General features: G+C 44.4%; 1 protein-coding gene across 4 annotated transcripts; it reads right to left on the bottom strand.

Moving 5' to 3' along the window:
* Window positions 1–1,367: 1,367 nt before the first annotated feature.
* ETFB (electron transfer flavoprotein subunit beta) lies at window positions 1,368–17,769 on the bottom strand. Of its 4 annotated transcripts, none has more exons than XR_014493309.1 (8): window positions 17,675–17,769; window positions 15,390–15,548; window positions 9,335–9,493; window positions 7,551–7,613; window positions 6,171–6,329; window positions 4,665–4,852; window positions 2,626–2,879; window positions 1,368–1,638 (listed from the first exon to the last, which is right to left on the bottom strand). XR_014493309.1 is itself a non-coding variant. In XM_083369692.1 (7 exons), the coding sequence occupies exons 1-6, from the start codon at window positions 17,735–17,737 to the stop codon at window positions 4,682–4,684; spliced, it is 774 nt and encodes a 257-aa protein (XP_083225818.1). In that variant the 5' UTR covers window positions 17,738–17,769; the 3' UTR covers window positions 1,368–1,638; window positions 4,665–4,681. The 4 variants fall into 4 exon arrangements, 2 of the variants coding, with proteins under 2 accessions (XP_083225818.1, XP_083225819.1); XR_014493310.1 differs by having other exon boundaries at window positions 4,674–4,852; XM_083369692.1 differs by lacking the exon at window positions 2,626–2,879.

Here is a 17,769-nt window from a genome sequence, read left to right as displayed (position 1 = left end):
AAATCCTGGTGGCTCACAAAAGATGGCAAAATATACTCACACCGTCATAAATAATGAAACATACAATACAGGCCTTCCCTTCAATTGCTTGGCATCAACACCCCGACACCTTTAGGAAAAGCTTTGTCTTTATCTAGAACAGCGTTTCGATATCTTGGTAACTTTTCAAGATATGTGGACTTCAACTCCCAGAATTCCCCAGCCAGCCAACCAACCAGATCTCTAGTGACTAGCTTCTATAATCCTATCCACTCTTGCTTTACTTTCAGTTGTTGACTGCAGGATGGTAAATTCTGGTGTAAAAGAAGGCAACTTGCTTAATCACACAGAACTTAATTCATCCCAACCTAGAGACGTTAAGAAGGTTTGTTTTCGTTTAAGGTTATGAGTAAAAATAATTCTAGTCCTTTCCCTATTTGGATGATGAAAGTGGAAATTTGGAAGGGCAAAATACTCTTTTGCAAAGGGAAAACGCGCTGGATGATCCATCCATATGCATTCCTCTCTGCCCTCGTCAGAAGCAAACTGACATACATTAGATGTGCACTGCCAATAAACCTCCCGCTGTTCACTCCCTTAGGAATACGAGATGCAAGGAAGGCTTTGGACCAAGCCCAACCTCAAAGGAAGCTTCTGAAGACCCCCCTTTGATCCAATGAGTCCTGAAAAAGGGCACTTCACGTCCGTCTGGGAAAGACTGAGCCACAAACCCTGGTATGCTAATTTTAGGAACCAGAAAAATTTATAAAGAGTTGTTAGATAATCAAAGTATGTTTTCTTTCTCATCCTTCATTTAATAGCTGGCCTACACAAATAGAAGGGCAACCGAAGGGCAACCAAACGGAAATGGACTTCTAGAGATTGGCAGCTGGGTCAGCTTCAAGTTATTATTATTGAAAGGCTGAACTGAGCAGGATCTTAAGAGGCTTATTCGAATAGAGAAATAAACCTGTTTAACTTAGCTTTTTCAGACGCCAGATTTGTTGGCAACAGAGGACACGTCCCTATAAACGCAATATTTCCCAATATAACTTGTCTTTGCGTAATGTAGAGAAAAGGACCGTGCTTTTGCTTTTGCTTTTTTCTTTTGGCCTAAAAGCCAGGAAGAATTCAGTGCTAGCCCTGAAATCCCGCAACTTCTGCACCCATTTAAAGAAGGAAAGTTAGCCTGCAACTACGATCTGCGGAAAAAGGAGGGGGGCTGTTCAGACGCTACATCTACAAACCATGGGCCATTAAGAAGAACAACAACACCAACAACAAAGAAACCGTTTGGAATGCCCGGGGAAGATCATTTACTGCAGGAAGATTGAAGCCATTAATGGGGAATGCAAAGAAACAAGCAAAGACATGACATTTGCTCCCAGCACCTTCAGAGATCACATGACATTTATTGCAAACCAACCCATCCTTAGTAAAGAAAACAGAATTAAATTCTCATTTGGCTCTCTCCGGGGGGGGCCATCTGAGATGGAAGGCAACATGGTTAAGATTTCAGAGGGACCAGTCCCCGTCAGGAAGATGGGCTCTCTTGAGACAGGAAGATGGGCTCTCTTGAGACAGGAAGATGGGCTCTCTGAAGGCCACACCTATTCCTAGAGCAGGAGATCTCCCCCGTAGCAGCATCTCAAAGCAAGGCTGAAAGAGAAGATTGAGGGATACTTTAGGTCTGTCACTATAACTACCCCTAGCAACAGAACTGGACTCCATCATAAATGAGTCATTGAAATTGGTCTCTGGTTGTTAGTTCTTAATTTTTGCACAGCTCCCAGAGACTGACATACTTTATAAAATTTAAAAAAAAAGCGAACAAGGCTGGGTTATCAGAGAATCCAAACTTTCATAAAAGGCCAATGCTCTGCCAATTAAGAAGGTTCTGAGTTTAAAAACAAACAAAAAAAAACAAAAGAAAAACGACAGTTCAATTCAGGCACATTGCACCGGCTATTAACCAAAGTCAAGAATTTTTTGGACAAAACAACTCAACAGATATTTGAAAGTCCCAGTTAGCCTGGGGAGGATGGAAGGAAGAAATAAACCAAAATAGTGGGACTCAATCAGGCTGGGAAAAACTGCCCTATAATTCAAATAAAGGGGGGGGGGGAACCCTCATTGTGGAAGTTGATTTAACATGAGAAAATGGATCTTTCTCATGTACAAATCCCTAGTCTTTAATCTTTGATGATATAATGGATTTCTTTTTTCCAATAGCTTGCACATCATGGAAAATGACACACTTTGTAGCCTACTGGGATTTATAAAATGTTTACCTTTCATCCCCCCACCCCCCAAAAAAGAGCAATTACAACCTTTATATAGACTTATGATACAACTACATTAGGAATGTGTTTTCATTTCTTGCTAAATGCTGTGAAAAATCCTGTGCCCACTTAAGGGGAAGAAATCCAAAGGAACTCCAAAAACTAGGATCCATGATGATGGATTTGGGACAGGAGGCCTCAAGGGACAGGGCATTATAAATGGCTGAAGGTTTTTTAATGTTGATACTACAAAATATCATCAGTCAGGACTGGAGGGATATAGTCATTCATTGGCAATAATTTCAAAAGAAAGGCCCTTATCTAATCAATAACAAAAAACATAAACACTTAAAATACTGCTGACCGTTTACTTCGCTTGCTAAACTGCCAGAGCAAAGAATATCATGAAAGAGAGAGAGAGAGAGGCCAGGATCTCGGTGCAGGATCTTGGACATCAAGCAGAACTCTCAGGATCTGATGGGAGTACAGCTCCAAAACCCAGCACGCATCAAATAGAACGGGAGACTGCTATGATCTGAGTGTTTTCAGAGGTCTTCTGGCCAGACAAGGCTGGATTTGATGGATGCTAGTCTTCTCCAGCAATACGGCTCTTGCATTCTTTATTTCCATTTTTAATGAGATGAAGGCCGGACAGTAAAAAAATAAAAAATAAAAAAATCCAAGGGATGACTCATCAGTCAATGGCCTTTGCTTGTCCCTCTGGGTGCTTGGAAATCTCATACATAAAATCTTAGGCAATGCAGGGCTGCGTGAAGCCTTGATCAGTCTGAAGGAGATTCCTCCAAGCTGACCTTCCAATTTAACTGTCAAATCAGATGCGTTCAAATTGGTGAGGCGACGGAGACCGCTTTTATACCTGCACAAAAGGTGCCCCTTCCCCCCCCCAAAGAATCTAATTTGGAAAACCTGAATTGACACAACTTGGCACTTTTTGAACTGAATGGATCAAACTGACCCACCAGATCGAACCCAGTTGGCCCATGCTTAAGAGAAAAACAAAAGGGAGCAAGCTGGCATAACAAAATGGTTTAGATGCTGGATTTGGATTGAGACCCAAAATGGAGACCAATTTTGGGCAAAACATTCCTCCACAGCCCAAACTACATCCCAGAGGTGTGGTCTGGGGAATATAATATGTGTATCTTGAGATCAGGAAGACCCCTGCAGTAAATGAGATAAGCTACGTTCTGGCCTATGTGCCTTTTTCCACATGACAACAGATGTGCCTGTTTCTGATCACTCAAACACGCTTTACATATTGCTGTATGTTCTCTTCCAGTTTAAACAAGAGCACATTTTAGGGCCTGGTTTTGATCCTGTTTTTAGAAAAAGTCACCGCAAACCACAATGAGTTCATGTTTTGATTCTCTGCGGCATGCGGAGCCAAGAAAATCTGATGTCAGTGCTCAGGGGTTTTAATAAATCAAAGCAGATCTGCATCTATTTCCTTTATTTTTGCAGGAAAAAATAAATAAATTCAGGCCTTCGGAAGATTCTGAAACCGGATGGCAAACATGGGGCAAAAAGGCAGGCTAGGAAAGACAAGTGGGCTACACAACGTCAGGGAGAATAAAGCAAGAATCCGGGGACAGTCCTCTTTCCTCTAGGGAGCTGTTACCAAGTGTGAAATTCCCATATTCATCAGTAGAGGCTAGAAACAAGGGCCATTTTCTCAACTGAGCCATTAATCTATTAAATGTGTTAGATTCTTTTAAATTACGGGGACACAGTTAATTGAATATTGATACCAATCCGCCCCAAACATCCGCTCCTTTAATCCTCCTGCAGTTCTTCTTTCCTTACTGATATTTTTTTTTCTCCCCCACGAAGAAGAAACAGCTCTAAGAGTCCTCCTTAAATAGAAGAAAATAAGGGGCCTATTTTGAAGCACACCTGGGATGGGAAATTGAGTCATCTACATTCCCACCCTGGCCAAAATCCTGGATTTTACTAACTCATCTCACTGCAAGTGGACACTGGAAGAAGATGACTTGAAAGGGAACAAAACTTGTCATCTTATAAATCAAAATTTGCATTAGAAGTCAAAACGGTTCTTACATCTGCAAAATTTATGGTTATTTGCACTGACGGCCATTCCAGCATCCTGCATGCAGATGACATTTTATGATGGCTTTGCCGAAAAATGACAATTTCCTTCCGGTTTTCAGCAAAACTGCATCTGTAGCAAACCGTTAGTGCACTTAACGACCACTGCAAAAAAGCTCGTAAAATTGGGTTGTTCGTGTGACTGGCCCGATTTACAAATGTCACGACTTATGGCTGTGGTGGTGGGCAGACTCCATTAGGGCTGTAACTTGAGGACTACCTGCCGTGAGTTCAGGCAGCACCAGTCCACTCCACACCCCTTTTTTTCCCCCTTACCAAAATTACCCAGGAGCTCAGATCCGCCCGATCTCCTTCAATTTAGCAACCAGATCGTCCACTGTTTCCACTTTGACTCCAGCCTTGCGCTGAGGAGGATCCTCCACGCTGAGAGTCTTCACTCGAGGTGTGAGATCCACACCAAGATCAGATGGCTTCACCGTCTCCATTTTCTTCTTTTTGGCTTTCTGGGAAAGAGGATGGGAACAGGGAACAGTTAACCAACCACTGTCTATCTAGCTCTGCCAGAGAATATTTTTTTTCTTCTGGAGTTTTGTGACTGGCTGTTCCTGCTGAATACCAACAGAAAGTGGGGTGGGGGGGGTCTTCTGTGTAAACCTGCAGCTCCCCTTTTATTACCTGAGCATTTGCTTTTAACACTTACACGTGTCCATACGTAGTCCTTGACTTACAACAATTCATTTGGTGACCGTTTCAAGTTACAACGGCACTGAAAAATGTGACTTAGGTCCCCCTTTTTTTCACAGTTACGAACGTTGCAGCACCCCCAGGGTCACGTGATCAATTTAATTTAATTTAATTTAATAATATTTCTATACCGCCCTTCTCCCGAAGGACTCAGGGCGGTGAACAGGGCAAGAATAAAAATACAGAGTTACAAAAATTAAAAAAGGATTAAATACATGCCCACTAAAAACAATCAATACAATATTAAAACCCCAATAAAACAACAGTAAAAAACCCCACCAATCCCCCCTCAGGCCAGGCCGGCTTGTTCGAATAAGAATGTTTTTAGATCGCGGCGAAAGGAGCGAAGATCGGGTGCCATCTGGGCGCCATCAAAATTCAGAGGTTTGGCAACCGGCTCATATTTATGACGGGCTGCAGTGTCCAGGTTCAGGCGATCCCCTTTTGCGACCTTCTGACAAGCAGTGGGGAAACCGAATTCACTTAACCACCGGGTGGCTAACTTACGAACTGCAGTGATTCGCTTAACGAACTGTGGCAAGGAAGATCGCAAAATGGGGGACAAAACTGACTTGACAAATGTTTTGCTCACTGAACGATAGAAATGTTGGGCTCAATCATGGTCGTACGCCAAGGACTACCTAGATAGCCTCAAGCAACTGACTGCCTGCCTGCTCCGCAAACAAGTGATGCACGTCGTTCAGGGTAGAAAGCGTTGCGAAAGGGAAGGCAAGGGCAAATTAAATCCAAAGGTTATTTCACTTATATTTAAGGGTAAAATTAAATTGTTAAACATTAAGGATATCAATATGGACTGCAGGGGCTACAGTTCTCCTTTGGGCCCCTATTCTACGTTTCCTTCCAGTGCTATCAGGGGGACCTGGAAGCCACTATCACAATATTCTAGGAGCTTCCCAGAGACCCCAAGTTCCCCCTTTCCCTTCTCCAGAGCCACGGAGCTCCCAAATGATGTCCAGGGGAGCACTTCTCTTAACCTTAAAGCCGCACACCAGCCGAGATGGGTTTGCTGGTGCAGGGAAGCATCAGCTGAGTAAGGAAGAGGTGTCCAGATCCTACCATGATGTTGGGCAGAGTTGCGTAACGAGGCTCATTCAGTCGCAGATCGGCAGTCACCACGGCGGGCAGCTTCAGGCGGATCGTCTCGAGACCCCCATCAACTTCCCGCTCAACCTTCAGCCAGTCCCCGTCCACGCTCACTTCTGAAGCAAACGTTCCCTGACAAAAAAAATAAAGAGGTGTGTCACTAAAAGCAGGGCAAGTGTGATTTGTCCCAAATGGAAACTCCTTAAACTGGTGCTATGTTAGTTGATCGGGGTGTGTGTGTGTGTGTGTGTGTGTGTGTGTGTGAGTGTGTGTGTGCGCGCGCGTTATGTTCATTGCATACGCCTCAACATGTTTAGCAGCCTTTTCGAATCGACCCAATTTAAGAAAACATAAGTGGGGATTAAGTGACAATATCCATCTGCCTACACCAGGGGTAGGCAACCTCGGCTCTTTTAGGACTCATGGACTTCAACTCCCAGAATTCCTGAGTCAACTATGCTGACTCAGGAATTCTGGGAGTTGAAGTCCATGAGTCCTAAAAGAGCCGAGGTTGCCTATCCCTGGCCTACACATAACTGAGCTTTACTTCAATGCCATCTTCAAAACACCAGCTAGGCAAATTAAGTTCTGACGACACGATGCATCCCTGAGTTAAAATACCCTATAAAGCTGAGTCCGCCAGGTTGTGCGATGCGGCTGCAAGGACTCCAAGGGAAGGCACGCTGGCCATAGCCAAAGCACCCAGTGAATCATACCAAGGCCCGCGCGCTTCACCTGCCCCTGAATCCACTGTCAAGGAAGCAGGGATTGCCATGACCGTCGCTCTGGAAATGGGATCATGGTCCAAGCATTAAATTTGAACAGGACACTAACAAGTTTTGTCTGCCCGTTGACTAGACCGCAAATCCAGCCACATGGAAAACAAGAGCCTCCATGAAGGATTATCCCGTTGGCAAGATGAAGAAAAAAAAATGACCAATGGACTAAACTGCCTTTAAAATGAGGCACTGAGATTTCTATTCCAAACCGGCGGGCAAAAGAAAAGGAGTTGTAGTCTTTTGAGTTGCAGGAAGCAGGAGAGAGACATTTTTATTTAAATCAATCCGTGCAAACAATTAGGCACTGAATGCACAAGCAAAAGGGAAACGCTGTCTTTTAAGGACCCTGTTCTCTGTGTAAGCCCAATATTTTCCAGAACAATTCCTGCTTTTCCACAGCAACTGTCTTAGAACTACAGTGGTCGGCTGACAGCTACAAGGCAATTTGTTCTAGGACATCAAAGTAACAAACTACCATTCAACTCTCCATCTGACGGGTTTCATTCACTGAAGCAAAGGAAATAATTATGTGCTTTTAAGCACCCGGACACAAATTGAGAGGCTTCTAATTTACCTGAGGCCAGTCCAGAAATGCTGCCGTCATCTGCCCTGTCTGGTTACAGTCATCATCAATGGCCTTAGGTGGAGGGGGGGGGGAAGGGGAGAGAGAGAGAGAGAGAAAGAGAGAGGAAAGGTCACAGAAAGCATTGCTGGTTTTACAGGTTAATATTTTCCCCAATAATGGCAAGGAAATGTGTACTACAAAGGGCGCTGTTATGTGGAGGCTATTGATTTTACTGAAAAACCTGGCTTGGGAAGGTTGACTCAAGATCACAAGAATGCGTATGTACACAAATAAACACACCCTTCCAATTCAAGGTAGGGATGGTTTGACTTTGCTACCTTCATATCGCCCTTTCCTTCTGCGAAAAGTAAACAGCTGCAACATTAAACAAACTCAGAGATGCTTATGTTCAGTAACAGTCAGGGCAAAACCAGGTTCTCAATTTTTCAGGGCCAGAAAAGCAGCTTCGGCTAGTAAGAGGGGAAAAAAAAAATATCGCACCATAATTTTGCCATTCCTTTCTCAAATCCTGAATGGCTCTTAGCAGAGCTTTCCAGCTATGGGGGGGGGGGGGCGGCATACGCTTGTCGGATCAGCTCCACTCCTGTATATTTTCTTGGAAAGCTATCCGTTTTGCAAGGCTCAGCTCTGCCTTTTCTGGCCTCAGGCCTTGGCCCTTTTTGGCATCGGCCTCTCCTTGCTTGCCTTCTGTCCCGGTTGAGTAATGGAACCCGTTTCCTTGGCCGTGCTTTTTTTATCAGATTGGAAATGCACACAGACCCTCCTCTGTTGCTATCCAGAGTAAGCTTCTGCTCTTTTACAATCTATGAAATGCCAACCAGTTGGGTACAGCTAGTCCTTGAGTTACGACCAATCGCTTAGCAACTGTTTGAAATTCCACCAAACCTACTTGGGAGTGGGGGAGGGGGGGAATACTTATAATTCAAATTTGAAGTTCCAACAGCCCTGCATTTATGCCCGTTTTGCAGCATTCTGCAGTCAGGTGGCCAGGTTTTACAACGGTTTTGCCCAAAACCAGCATTTGCTTTTGTGAGCTACTGGTTTGCTTGATGTCTATGGAGCTGTTTAATGGCGACTAAAAAAAAAAAGAAAGTTTGTAAAATTGACTCATTGACTCATTTTATGACCGAATGACGACTATAATGGCATGGGCCTGGATTATCTTAGGGAGCACCTGCTGCCAGCATCAACTTCCCATCGTCCTGTGCGCTCCCATAGGGAGGGCCTCCTTAGGGTGCCGCCGGTTAGGGAGTGCCGGCAGGTGATCCCCAGAGGGAGGGCGTTCTCTGTGGGCGCGCCTGCCCTTTGGAATGATCTGCCTTTGGAACTCCGGACCGCCCCCAACCTCCATTCGTTTCGCCGGGACCTGAAAACCTGGTTCTTTGATCTATCTGGCCTGGACTGAGGGGTTTTAAGTTTTTAAACTTTGTTTTAATTTGTTGGGCTATTAATTAATTTAATTCATTTTAATTCTATTTTAACTTTTATATTGTCTTTTAACTTTTGCCCTGTACACTGCCCTGAGTCCTTCGGGAATAGGGCGGTATATGAAACTAATTAAATAAATAAATAAATAATGGACGGGTCCCATTATGGTCGTAACTTGAAGGGCTACCTATATTTTGGCATTCTGTCTTCTCAAAAAAAAAAAAATGTTACGGTCTAGAAACTTATCCTTGGGTGGAGATTGCCCAAGATGCAGAATGCCATTTATTTCCGCCTGGAATATTTATCTGTGCCCAACGCAGCCCTACCCGTCCCTTTTCTCTCACCTGCTTCCCTAGCAGCAGCAGATTGACACCTTCCTTCTTGGCAAGCGCTGCCAGGATTTTTGAAACCTGGAAGGGGGTGAGGCTCTCGTAGTCCTTTGCAGGAATCTCCACATGGACCCCCCGGTCAGCTCCCATAGCGAGGGCCGTGCGGATCGTCTCCTGCAGAGGCAACAAGCATTGAAAAAGCAGGCCTCCAAATGCAGCTGCTTTCCCGGCGTTTCCAAAACTATGCTTTTGTTCTAGACTTGGCATCTAGCCTAGAGTATCCTCTGTTTTGAAGCACTTGGTAGCCAGTGCCTAATGAGGGTTTGGCAGTTGGACACTGTGGGTGCCCCAACACTGGAGGCTTTTAAGAAGAGACTGCACAGCCATCGATCAGAAACAGCATACCGGTCTCCCGCGAGAGCAGGGGCTTGGAGTAGATGACCTCCAAGGACCCTTCCAACTCTGTTACTGTTACAGTTTTCATAACTTAGCCCTCATCAAAAAATAGGATAGGATGCTTTTATTGCAGCTGATTTTGGATAGCCAGAGAAAGGTAGGTTGAGGACAGTTAATCATCACACTGTAGCAGCACTGAGCTCTTAAGATGAGGAATGCATTAAATCACGAGTTTTGCAAACTTGGCAATTTTAAGACGTGTAAATTTCAATCCCAGAATTCCCCAGCCAGCAGAATTTCCTCAGCAAATCGTGAGCTGGCGAATTCTGGGAGTTGAAGTCCAACCATCTCCAAAGTGCCAAGTTTGGAAAAAAAACCAACAACCACTGTTTGAAACCCAATTATGTAAAGCGGATAGCTACCAAGGGCCCTGGGGATTCCAGAGTTGAGCTGCCTCATATCCGTGTTAACAGGAATACCGGGAATGCAAGGCAACCTATATGGAACTATCTTATTTCACCTTCACAACCCTCCTTGCAGGCAGCCCAGGCTGAAAATATAACTGTCCAATGAATATCACGGTTAAACTGGAATTCAGATCTCTCGTGTTCCTATTGAACACTGGGCTTGCTTGCAAGCTGCCTTATTAGGATGAGAAACAACACCAAGCCTCTTTGTATTGTTACTCAGCACATCCTTTGAAAATCTGCTTGCCCATCTTCTGCTCCGAAACTGCAATTCCACTGTGGTAGGTAACATTTCAACAAAATGAGGGGAGAGAGTGTCAGAAAAACGTACAGCGGGAACCTGTGAATGTTCACTCTGGAGAACAGCCCCCTCGTTTCGCCCAAGGTGCAAAAGCATTTATAAGATAAGCCGCCACCACACTGGTCCCCATTCACAAATCAGATCTATTCACTTCACTAGCAGCAGAGATAGCTAACATAAAAGAAACAATGCTATTCTAAAGACGCTTCAAAGCCAAGGCTGAGATTTAAGGTGGGCGTGTGTCTCCCACCAGCACACCTCTTCCCCGTATCTTGTCATTTGGTGGGAATGTTGCCCGTGTGGAATATTTATCATACGCTGAGCTGAAAGACAATTGATGTGATGTTTTAATGATGTACGAGGCTAGCATGAATGAACCGGAGATTGCTTTTCCAGCGTGCTTGATAGCAACCGTTAGGACGTCTATAGGGGGAAGGGGAGGCCTCCCCACTGGGAACACAGCCAAGGTGCAAGACCCCTCTGTATCAGATGCACAGAAGCTGCTGAGCTAGCAGATGTAAAGGCAACCCGGTGCCAGGCAGACCCTTATACTACTAGAGAAAATAACCAGTAGCAGAAGGGGAAGCCAAAAAAAATCTCTGAGGCTAAGGAATATCAGCAGCAGACTGAATGCTTGAAGAAGGGCAAAGCAGCCAAAAATAAATAAATTAATAAAGACTATAAGAGCAACCCAGCAAGTGAAGGTCATGAGGAAGTGGGAGCAGCAGTGCAGAAAATAACCAATGACGGCGGAGCTGTCAGGAAGCCTCACTGACAGAAAATAGAATAGAGGGAGGTCTGGGGAGGGGTGGGAGGGGAGAAAGGAGGCAGGGATGAATCAGGTACTGGCATAAGCTGAAGACACAGTATCAAAACCAAAAAAAAAACCTCTTGGGATCTCGGGAAAAGAGCAGGAAGTGATCCATCTTTGGCATCACAGTGGAGTCCAGTAATGCTACTGGAGGGCAATGGCGGGAGCACCAACTTTGCAGACTACGCCTTTTTTAAAAAAAAGATTTTTTTTAAAAAAATATACGACTCAAGGCAGAGAACATACCTAATACTCACTGCTCCCCACCCCGGCCCCCACAATCACCCTGTGAGGTGAATTGGGCTGAGAGTGAGTGACTAGCTAGCTTTCATGGCTAAGGCGGGATTAGAACTCCCGATTTCTTGGTTTCTAGTTTGGCGCTTTTAACCACCAGACTAAGCTGGCATTTGGCATAACCCTAGAAAAGAAGGGAGCAGAACTGATGTTCCTTCACTCTACTGCCTGCTGGAAGAATTTCAGCAGAGGGAAATAAGCTTTCGTCAAATTACTATAAAAAAAAAGCAAGGAAGAATGTTCACTGTATAAACATAAAGATAACCTTTATTGTCATTTTTTTTTACCGTGGGCACAACGGCACAGATCAAAAATGAAATTTAGCTGCCCGCTCTCAAAGTGAAACACATACACGACACACACCTAACCATACTATATACAACGTATGCACAGACCCTCACCCCTACATTACATAAGAAATAAATATTAAATACTGTTAATACTGAAATGCAGTATTAAAGTTGCAAGTGCAAGTCTGTCTAAGACATAATTCACTCCGGGAGCTGTTTCCTATCCTTTGAACCACCGATTGGTATCAACTTCAGCCTCATGCAACTATTTTACAATTGGTTCTGGCTTGTAGATATCATGATTATTGCTATTTCCCCCCCCCCCAAAAAAAAAACCTCTGTTTGCTTGCCTCGGATCTGTTGTAAGGCACAAACATATTCCAATCAGAATCCCTTCCAAAGCTTACGGCCTTGTGTGTGTGCTTCAGACCAGGAAGCCCCACTAAACGCAGATGAAAACTCAGTCCAAATCTCAACTGTTCTATCCACGCCACCTTGAACAAGCTTGAAGCTACGCCTGCCCACTGCTTTGGTTGTTGTTTCTGTCTCTGAAGAGAAACAAATATGTCACTGATGCCTCCTACACCAGGGTTTTCCAACCTTGGCAATGTTTAGACGGCTGGACTTCATCTCCCAGAATTCCCCAGCCAGCATGGCTGGCTGGGGAATTCTGGGAGTTGAATTCCAGTTGTCTTAACATTGCCAAGGTTGGGAAACTCTGTCCTACACAATGCACAAAAGTACATCACCAAAGTTTGCTCATGTGCAGCTGGTGCCCCCTAGTGGCCACCAGCCCCTTTTGAGAGGCTAAGCCAGGTGTAGGCAACCTTGGCTCTTTTATGACTCGTGGACTTCAACTCCCAGAATTCCTGAGCCAGCATGGCTCAACTTTGGAAACCTCTTCCTTTCCCCTCAGCATGGCTGGCTCAGGAATTCTGGGAGTTGAAGTCCACGAGTCACAAAAGAGGCAAGGTTGCCTAGCCCTGGGCTAAGCCAACCCCATCCTTTCTTCCTCCGTGCTCAGCTAGGGAAAGCCACTCTTCCACTACATTCTCTTGGCTCCATCCAGTCAAAAATTTTGCAATGAAAGGAAAGAATCCCAGCTCCAGTTTCTGACAGAAAAGAGTGAAATGCACTGGAAAGGAGGAGGAGGTTTGGTGTATGTGGTGAAGGTACCAGACTAGAAACCAGGAGAGTGGGAATTCTAGTCCCACCTTAAGCACGAAAAAAAAAAAATGGCTGGGTGACTTTGGGTCAGCCTCTCTCAGCCCAACTCACCAAACGGGCTTGATGTTGGGGGGGAAAATAGGGGGAGGATAAAGTATTAAGTATGCCTTGCACTTTTAGTTTAGTTTAAGTAATAAAACTGGGGTAAAAATGTAGTAAGTAAAGAAGTGATAATAACTCCCAATATCAGAAAGGTTTGATAAAGTAAAGTAAGCCCAGCCCTCTGATATGATTTTGATTTCACAGAATTAGAAAGTTGAAGGTGCTCCAAACCACCAAGTTCAACTGCCTGCTAGTACAGGACTCCAGACTACTGCAAATGGCCTTAAAATATGGTTATTTGAACACATCCAGTGAAAGTTGCTTTACCCCCGTGCTTGGTTTGTCAGAACTGAATCAATCAGTCAATCGATCGATCAGAATAGAGCTCGAAGGGACCTTGGAGGTCTTCTAGTCCAGCCCCCTGCTCCAGCAGGAGACCCCCCTATATTATTTCAGATACGTAGCTGTCCAGTCTTTTTTTAAAAAACCTCCAGTGATGAAACACCTACAACTTCTGAAGGCAAGCTGTTCCACCGGTTAACTGTTCTCACTGTTAGGAAGTTCCTCCTTAACTCCAGAGTGCTTCTCTCCTTGATTAGTTAATAATAATAATAATAATAATAATAATAATAATAAGAAGAAGAAGAAGAAGAAGAAGAAGAAGAAGAAGAAGAAGAAGAAGAAGAAGAAGAAGAAGAAGAAGAAGAAGAAGAAGAAGAAGAAGAAGAAGAAGTTGGAAGGGGACCTTGGAGGTCATCTAGTCTAACCCCCTGCTCAGGCAGGAAACCCTATACCATTTCAGACAAATGGCTGTCCAGTCTCTTCTTAAAAACTTCCAGTGTTGGAGCATTCACCACTTCTGGAGGCAGGTTGTTCCCCTGGGTAATTTGTTCTAACAGGAAATTTCTCCTCAGTTCTTGGTTGCTTCTCTCCTTGGTTACTTTCCATCCGTTGCTTCTTGTCCTGCTTTCGGGTGCTTTGGAGAATAGCTTGGCTCCCTCTACTTTGCGGCAGCCCCTTCAAATACTGGAATACTGGTATCATGTCACCCCTTGGCCTTCTTTTTTTCTAGACCGGTCACACCCGATTTCTGCAACCATTCTTCACATTTTGGTCTCCAGGCCCTTAGTCATCTTAGTTGCTCTTCTCTGCACTTTTCCCAAAGTCTCAACATCTTTTTTCTAATGTGGCGACCAAAACTGGATGCAGTATTCCAGGTGTAGTCTTACTAAGGTTTTCTAAAACGGTACTAATACTTCACATGGTTTTGATTCTGTGCCTCCTCTTTATACGACCAAGGATTGTATTAGCCTTTTTGGCTGCTGCAGCAGACTACTGCTTTCTACATCTGTTATTCTGTACCCTGAGCTCTACAACAGTAGATAATAGACTGGGTAATCGAGGAGTAATAAAGCACCACTTCTTAGGCTAAACATAAAGAGTCCTCCAGAGGCCTAGTTTCCAATACTCTGATCAACCTCATTGTCCTTCTCTGCACCTCTTTCGTTTTCCTGAATGGTTCTTAAAAAGTCTGATGCCCAGAAACAAGAATGGTACAGGACGGTTTTCTACTATTTAAATTAGGCCTATTTTGCTCTATGGAATCTAAACTTAAGGGTTTGGGAATTTTTATTGCTGCACTCTAACTTGTGTTTGCCTTTCTGGGTTTACATCACACTGCTGACTCATAGTCAGATTGTCATGATTCCAAGTCACATAGAGTGTTGCTGCTGAGTCATGCGTTCCCTAGCAGATTCCTATGCATTTCATTTTCTTTAAGTTCAGAAGCCATCTTGCCCAAATGAAGCAGGAGCCCCCAAATATTTATCCGAATCATGTGACACTGAAATGCTTTGCTCTCTTCTCTCCCAGAAATAAACTACAATTTTGCAAAATGCAATAACAAACAAACGTCTGAATAAAGATGGCTTCCAAACCTCTGATTATCGACCCCAACATTTATAGGGTAAGTTCTTTTAATGTATAGGATTATCAGAATTTTAATTCTGCCCCCCAATACTATGCAAGTAAATACTGATGGGCAATACTGAAAAATACCTACTGCAATTTCAGAGCATGACAATTAGTTTTTAGATATTATTAAAGTGATGGGCTGAGGCCCAACTTGGTACTGAACTACAACATTCATATTTTTCATACTGGCAAAACAGACCAAATTACTCTTTAAGAACCCCAGATCGGTATTTGTTTCCTTCTGCTTCTCAAAGGAAAGCATTCTTACCTGGCACTGTTGGGGGCCACAGCTTACAGCAATGATCTCCGAGACAAGTTTTTTCTCCTTGAGACGCACAGCCTCCTCTACAGCGATCTCACAGAAGGGGTTCATTGAGTGCTTGACCCCATCGGTCACCACCCCCGAATTGTCTGGTTTTACCCGTACCTGCAAAGGAGGAAATCTATTAGGGAAGTATGTCAGGGAAACACAAAAGCAGGGGACATTTTGAGAATATTTCCAGTTCTTTAGGGCAGTGTTTCTCAACCTCAGTAGCTTTAAGACGTCTGGATTTAAGACTTCCTGAATCCCCCCTGGCTGGCTAGGGAAATTTGGGAGTTCAGTTCCATACATCTTAAAGCTGCTGAGGATGACAAACTCTGCTTTAGGAGGATGAGATTTGGAACTAAATGCAGCTTTGTCTGGTCCAAGGAAGTCAATCCACACAATTTTACCAGCTGAAAAGCCAACTAATCAGCAGTTTCATTTCACCGGATCTCAGACCGTCTAAGCATGCACAATGCATAGCACCTTGAAGATTACAGTTAAATCAGTGTTGTCAAACTCACAACGTCACCCGATGTGTTGCGATGTATCGTGACTTTTTTTCCATTGTCAGCAATGGTGTGGGCGTGGTTTCGGCACGACGCCTCTGGTCCATGGGCCGGAAGTTTGACACCCCTGAGTTAAATTAACCGGGAACAAATTTCTTAGGCAAGACTTTCCCCCCCCCCATCTGTGTCATGTGTCAATTTGCAAGAAACACACAGTTCTGCTGTACAAAACCTCAGAGCTGATTCATCTAATTACATTGTTCTAATTTACTAGGCCAAAGCTGTCAACTTTCTAAAGAGATACACAATGATACATTTTACACTAGGGGGAATAAAATATCTTTTGAAAAAAACAGCAACACAAAAGGTAGAGGGGTAAAACTGGAATTAACATTAAAACTTATCTGCAGCCATTCTTTAAAATTAGGCATTCAGTTCAGATTATTGCTTTCCCCTCCACACGATTATCCTTGAGCAGGCGTGAAAACTAAATTACACTTAGATGCACGCAAAATACCTTGCCTGCCAACACAGCCCATCTTCTCCCTTCTCCTTATCTACCGTGCAGTGATACAACAGCCGTAAGCAAGACCCACAATGTGTAAGTATGAGATGTGGCACATTAAAAAAAAACACCAAAAAACCCCCCCAAGATTAGTCACAAAAGTGTAATAGTTACAGAGGACTACCACCAGATGCTTAAATTCAAATTCATTCTCAGGCCTCTGGGTAACTTTGAGCCCCTTGCTATATTTAACAACAATCTACCCCACAGTGGACGTTGCAGCAGGCAGCATCTGCAACCCAGAATATACCCTTATGGTGCTGGATTGAGACAATCGTGAAGCTCACCTGGTGATTCAAGGCCAATCACCCCAACCTATTCCGCAGAAGAGTTTTGCGGTGGGGACACAAATAGGAGCAGAGTATATACAGGCAGTCCTCGACTTACGGCCACAATTGAGCCCGAAGTTTCTGTTGTTAAGTGAGACATTTGTTAAGTGAGTTTTGCCCCATTTTAACAGACTTCCTTAGCTCTGTTGTTAAGCGAATCACTGCAGATGATTAAGTTAGCAACCCGGTTGTTAAAAGTGATCTGGTTTCCCCACTGACTTTGCTGGTCAGAAGGTCGCAAAAGGGGGATCACGTGACCGTGGGACACAGCAACGGTTGTAATTATGAACCAGTTGCCAAACATCTGAATTTTGATCCTATGATCACAGGAAGGGTGCAAAGGTCGTAGCTGTGAAAAATGGTCACTTTTTTCAGTGCCGCTGTAAGTTTGGACGGTCACTAAACGAGCTGTTGTAAGCCGAGGACTACCTGTATTCAAGAGGGAGAGCAAGGTATAAAAGCAAGAATCCCTTCTCACTCTTCATTAGGTCAGCAGGAAATCAAAAGCTCTGCAAGAGACTAGATCTTCCCTCTAAAAAAAAAAAATCTCCCCAAACAGTATTTTCTGAGGCCTTCCACCCAATCTGCAGTTAGAACTACAGATCCCAGGATTCCTAGCGAGCAGAGGGAAGAGGAATTCTGAGAGTCCCTAACAAGACACGTCATCACGGTCAGGGCGGCTAGTCAGGTGATGGATGGTGATCAGCAGGAGATCCCACGCCTGTAGACGACCCTGAGAAGACCGGAGCAAACCGGTTCCTGCCCAGGAAGCAACCCGGAACAGGGCTGGGCAGGAGGGAGATTTTATACCGCCTGTGAAGGCCCGAAAACCCCGGCAGCGCGCACCTTAACGGCATAGTCAATGACCCGCTTCACTCCCACCATTGCCCTCAGCCCGGCCGCCGCCATCTTCCCACGCTTGCAGTCAGCGGGTCCGCCCA

The sequence above is a fragment of the Vipera ursinii genome (genome assembly GCF_947247035.1).
Source record: "Vipera ursinii genome assembly, chromosome: 9".
Lineage (NCBI taxonomy): Eukaryota > Metazoa > Chordata > Lepidosauria > Squamata > Viperidae > Vipera > Vipera ursinii.
The sequence above is the reverse complement of the archived record's forward strand: the minus strand, read 5'-3'. Positions and strand labels throughout refer to the sequence as shown.

Coding starts and splice junctions, on each gene's coding strand:
- ETFB (XM_083369692.1), bottom strand. CDS start 17,737: ATGGCGGCGGCCGGGCTGAGGGCAATGGTGGGAGTGAAGCGGGTCATT. Junction 15,549..17,674: donor TCATTGACTATGCCGTTAAG/GTGCGCGCTGCC, acceptor CCTCCTTTGCAG/GTACGGGTAAAACCAGACAA. Junction 9,494..15,389: donor GTGGCCCCCAACAGTGCCAG/GTAAGAATGCTT, acceptor TTGCCTCTGCAG/GAGACGATCCGCACGGCCCT.